We start from the raw sequence: 5,238 nt of genomic DNA, 5'->3' as shown, positions 1-5,238 counted from the left end.
CTATCCTCTTTTCTGTCAGCAGCTGCACCACAGTCATTCGAAAGTCCTGACTCGTGATATTCATGTTGATCACATGGCATGGTTTGGGGTTTGTAAACTTTCTCCAATACATTGATTTTCTTAGGTCATCTATGAAAGCAAGTCAGCAGCCTAGCTCAGGGTGCCAGGGATTGAGAAACTAAGCCTGAGCTTTGGGATTTTTTTCTGTCAGATTCCACAGACATTCCTCAGGTTCTGTCTTTAGGTTTTTGCATGCATGGTTGAGGTCATTTCTTTTATTCTATTTTATTTGCCTTTCATATTTTTTAAAGTCTAAACTTCCCTTGTTATTTTTTAGCATTGCTTAGATATTCTAATATACATTCTTACCTGATTACAATTTTCCTTAATGCGTAAAACATTTATAAACATGGTATATTCCAAAACCATACATCTCATTAGCCGGCATTCTGCTTTCTTAAACCATGTATTTTACCTCCAAGTGTGTACTTTTCTGTGTAAGCCACTACTTTTACTAGCATTTTCATTAACACAGAGCTTTAAAGTTTATTGAAAGAATCCACTTTTTCACCTCTAGTCACCAACCCCATTAAAAGGGAACGATAATTACACAGTTTGGAAGACCCACATACTAAGAGGATTGTTAAAATGTTTATAAGACTTCAGGAGTCCGTCAAGAATTTTAGAGCCAGGTGTGCCCACTCTGCCTAACTGATCCTGGCATGCAGGGAGCCTGCAGCAGGAAGACTGGGAGTGCAAAGCCAGCCTAGACAGCATTGCATGATCCCTCTCTCAAAATTAAAGAACAACAAGAACAACGTTTTTTGTTTTTTTTTTAAGGGAACTGTTTTTTAATAGAAAATTGGTCAGTGTAGAAAATAGCAATGTTTTATGTAAAACTAGAACTGTCAAGAAGTTTGGGGGAGCACAGAATGTGCTTTTCGGGAATACCAAATGTTCCTCCCCAAGTAAGCAAGTCATAAGAAATTTCAGCCAGCACAGGCACATGATTAGCTATAAACAACGATGTCAAGAAGAATAAAACAAAAAGCACCCATGTTATTTTTTTTAATAAAACTTTTATTTTCATTTCATTTGTAACAGTCCTTGGAACTTCTCTGTCCTGAGACGAGAAGGAACATTGGTTAAAGAATATAAAAGGGCATTGTGCCCTACGAATTAGACATAAAATGTCCAAGGGAAGCGTCAACACATCAATGTTGACCATAAAATATGAAAGACAGCTTTCAATAAATAACATTCTTTTCAAAACATACAAACATAGCCTCTCACACATTTCCTCACCCTAACACAAAACACGATCCCAGACTCTCATCTCTTCGCCCTTCTTCCCACTCAACACCTTCTAGCACTGTGGTTGACACTTAATGGTCTCCCAATAAATATTAGTTTAATGAGATATTTAAAGCCTACCATCTTTAAACGGCACAATCGGACTTGAACTACCATCGATGAAACGCATCCACATCGTTAAATATTAATGTAAAAATAAAAACCACACACTTGGTGGAATAAATAAATACATAAAATAAATAGGACCCTCAATAGAAATCGTACAATGTGTAAAACTAGTGTTGTCAGAAGCCAGCGTTCACCAGACAGACGCCATCGGAGCAATCTATCTTCTTTCTCCATTACTTGGGGACACCCCTGAAGACGGAAAAAAGAGTCATTGTTACAAAGAGTCATCAAAGCCTTTCTGTCTTATCCCAGTCCCTGAGGCTCTAGAAGGGGTCTGTACATGTCTACGCTTGCACCCAGAGTTCGGTAGAACTGAAATCTGGGTCCCTGTGGAATCAATCACTTGGCTTGAAAAAGAAAAAAAGCCCACATCACGATGGGTTAATTTACAAGCGTGACTTTAATCCTCTCTCACACGTGATATAGCTGCTGCTCTCCCCTCTGCTTGGCTTAAATTTAAGAAATTATGTAACAGTCACAGAGACCTTAGCCTAGAACTCAGGAAAATCTCACTGCCCAAGGAAGGCTCAGGGGCATGCTTTGCTAAGGATCCCGTTTTTTTCCAGAGACTTTATAGGCCATTGGCCACTTCTACTCCATCTTTTAGGGACACCTGTTCCCACCCTCCACATCAAAGCAGGACACAGTTCTCTACCATCAGAACCAATTAATGATCGCAAATTAAGGTCAATTACCAAAATAATAACCACAACTTGCCGACCTCTAGATAAGCACAGACTATCCTCGATATAATTAACGTTCAGGGGTCTGAGGCCACTATTCCCAAGCTCGACTCTAGTCCCAAGTACAAACACAAGTCACAACTCACTTTAGCATCTTTTGGACAATCTTCTGAACCATGGGGGCTTCAGGGTCAAGGCAAGCCTCGCGACCATTCTTGAGTGTGGCTCTGCAGAGAGAAGGATGGACCCACGTGAGGAAGTTCCGCTAGGATGAGTGTAGGGGCGTGGGAGGCTTTGGGTCACTCTGGGAGTGGCAGAAGCTGCGCGGAGCAGAGAGATACTCACATGACTTCGGTTTGGGTGCAGTGGGGTCCTGGCGGCATCACCTTCAAACTCTGGATGTTCTTGAAGTGAATCCCTGCCACTGTCTGCAGGCACTGACAGCGCAGCTCATTGGCGACGGGCGCCCCTAAGGGGGAAGACACCAGGTCAGCGGACTGTGGGCGGCTGCGCCCACCGGAGGTCGCTCCTCCCCGGCACAGCAGTGGCGAGACCTACCTGTGGCTTGGCGGCTGGTGGCCAGCAGCAGCAGCGCTGCACAGAGAAGCGAGCGGGTGGCTGAGACCATGGTGCTCTGTTGGAGTGTGGCTGGAGTCTGGAGTGCTGGAGCTGGTTTAGGATCTGAGTCCTGATCTGGAGCTCTAGGGCTCCTGCGAGCCCTTTTATGCTCGAAACTCCAGAACTCCAGGCCAGGGAAATTCCCGGAGCACAGGGTGTTTCCCCACAACCGGAAAGGACATCGCTCCTCCCCCTTGCTCCACTCCCAAGGATTAGACTCTGGGATTTTTGCTTTTTGCCCCAAAGTCCCAAAGGGGAGGGAGTGACGCGCTTCGCTGGACAAGTGACGGCTCAGGGGGGAGTGGTGAGACTTCAGAGTACCCAGTGCGCAGGGCGAGGTGGGCCACACGCGTTATGTGCACGTGGGCGCCACGCCACCTAGGACTCCACTTAGTATTACAGTGATTTGCGGGGATGGAGGCTTCTCTGTCTTTTGAGTTTTGCAGATTCCATTCATGTCTCAGATTAATGCATTTGCAAAAAATACATCTACCGTCTCTTATCCCATGGGAGGTCGTTTGCTTTTGTTGCCTACAGTTTTTGTGGTAAATCATAGCTGGTGGTTTTTAACCGGGAGGCACGTGAAGAGGGTGAGAAGAAAGATCACGGCCAAGGTTAGGTCCCTGTTTACTTTAGAATGCTGTAGCAATCTCTTCTTTGTTTTTTGAACTCGGGAACTTCCAGAACTCCCAAACTCCCGGTATGGTTCCTGAAGCATCCCTAACCTGACCAACGGAAGGTCATATTTTGTTTTGACTAAGGAAAGTCCACGGGAAAGCTGTGGGTTTTTTTCTGGGCTGAGGATGGCCCCCGGATACAAAAGGCCACAGGTGTCACAAGCACCAGTTTAACTGCAAAGGACTATGCCTTTCTATAACTATTAGCCTGCCGGCACAACTATTTACGTGCAATCTGAATGTATCTGTATTGTAAAACCGAGTCCTTGAAAGTATTTTATTATTATTATTATCATTATTATTATTACCCATTATTATTATTGACCTAGAATGAGCTATTGAACTTCCGTGCCTTCTCCTTCTACCTTCCAAGTGCTTCTTAGACTCAGTAAACACAGCAGGCTTAGATAATTATTGACTTGTTTGTAGCTGCCTATTTAAACCATTTCAGAATCTGTCCGACTGCAGCCTTCCAGTTCTTTGTTGTTTGTTTGGCTGGTTCTGTGTTTTTGTCGTTGTTAGTATTTGAATGTAGACCCTAGATGAACACCCATTGATTCTATGCCTCTGTGAGGGAGACCCCGAGGCATTAGATGGAAGAAACCCTTTGCCTGGCTGTGCTCTACACGTACAGAGACACCATGGCTATCAGGGCTACCTGTACAGAGATACCATGGCTATCAGGGCTAGAAGTTCAGCTACAGCAAATCCCCACAGAAAGGGCACTGGCAGTTTATCCGACCTCAATTAGTTTACGGTTCTCGTGAGTAAAAGAAAGCCAATAGTAGTATTTGCCTCACAGAGCTGATACTAAGATGAAATGCGTTAGCACCAGGTGCTATTTAAGGGTTCTGCAAAGAGCTGCTGAATAAAGGAAGCAGAAGTGGTGATTTACAACTGTACTGGCAACAGACTGAATGATGGGCCTCCCTCTGCCATGTCAAAGCCTTAAGCTCCAAGCCGATAGCATAAGCAACTGGAACTTTGGAAGATAATCAAATATAGGTGAGGTCATAAAGGTGGGACACTCAATGGGATTAAAGTGCCCTTGGGAGATCAGCGATCACCTGTGCTGAGCCTTACTCCCCACCCCCTCCTTCCCTGAGGACTCTGCAAGGAAATGGTAGCCATCTGCACAAGAGTCCTTCACCAAACACTACATCTGTTTCCAAATTGCCTAAGAGTAGCTGTTTTGAAATGTACTGAGATGAGGGAATTCCTCCTTGTTTTACTATAGCTGAATGCCACTATATATACACAAGCTGCAAATCACATAACAATGAACTCTCTGAAGTCATTTCTTAAAAGTAGAGGATCATCGGGGCTGGAGAAATGGCGGCAGCTGAGAATATGTTCTGTTCTTGTGAAAGAGGCAGGTCCAGTTGCCAGTGCCCCTATTCGGCAGAATCATCTGTAAAGCCAGCTCCAGACGTCTGAAGCCTGAAGCCTCAGCTGGCACCTGTACTCCTGCACGTGTGCAGAACCATGCTCTCACGGATGGGTAAACGGACACCATCAACTTAAAACATTTTCAACCTTTTTAAGTCTCAAAAAACATTCCTCGTGGAACTAATTTAAAATTGCAACCAGTTAACATTGGTAGAGTATCCTTGAGGTAAAAGTTGTAAAAGTATTGTTAAAGGTATCGTTAACTAAAAACAAACCAATGGGATGAAATTATTAAAATTAAAAATATTCTATACATTCCATTTAGTAAAAGGAAGGACATAAATACAGAACTTATGGTAGTGGTTGCCAAGGGGAAAAAGATTTAGAAA

General features: G+C 43.9%; 1 protein-coding gene across 1 annotated transcript; it reads right to left on the bottom strand.

The window, feature by feature from the left end:
* Positions 1-1,062: 1,062 nt before the first annotated feature.
* Positions 1,063-2,840, bottom strand: LOC116912462 (growth-regulated alpha protein). The gene is made up of 4 exons (XM_032916528.1): positions 2,724-2,840; positions 2,511-2,634; positions 2,312-2,392; positions 1,063-1,671 (listed from the first exon to the last, which is right to left on the bottom strand). The coding sequence occupies exons 1-4, from the start codon at positions 2,791-2,793 to the stop codon at positions 1,656-1,658; spliced, it is 291 nt and encodes a 96-aa protein (XP_032772419.1). The 5' UTR covers positions 2,794-2,840; the 3' UTR covers positions 1,063-1,655.
* Positions 2,841-5,238: the final 2,398 nt, after the last annotated feature.

This window comes from Rattus rattus, chromosome 11 (assembly GCF_011064425.1).
Source record: "Rattus rattus isolate New Zealand chromosome 11, Rrattus_CSIRO_v1, whole genome shotgun sequence".
In the NCBI taxonomy this organism is placed as follows: domain Eukaryota; kingdom Metazoa; phylum Chordata; class Mammalia; order Rodentia; family Muridae; genus Rattus; species Rattus rattus.
This window is presented reverse-complemented; position numbering and strand designations above follow the sequence as displayed.

Coding starts and splice junctions, on each gene's coding strand:
- LOC116912462 (XM_032916528.1), bottom strand. CDS start 2,793: ATGGTCTCAGCCACCCGCTCGCTTCTCTGTGCAGCGCTGCTGCTGCTG. Junction 2,635..2,723: donor CACCAGCCGCCAAGCCACAG/GTAGGTCTCGCC, acceptor CTTCCCCCTTAG/GGGCGCCCGTCGCCAATGAG. Junction 2,393..2,510: donor TGCACCCAAACCGAAGTCAT/GTGAGTATCTCT, acceptor TTCTCTCTGCAG/AGCCACACTCAAGAATGGTC.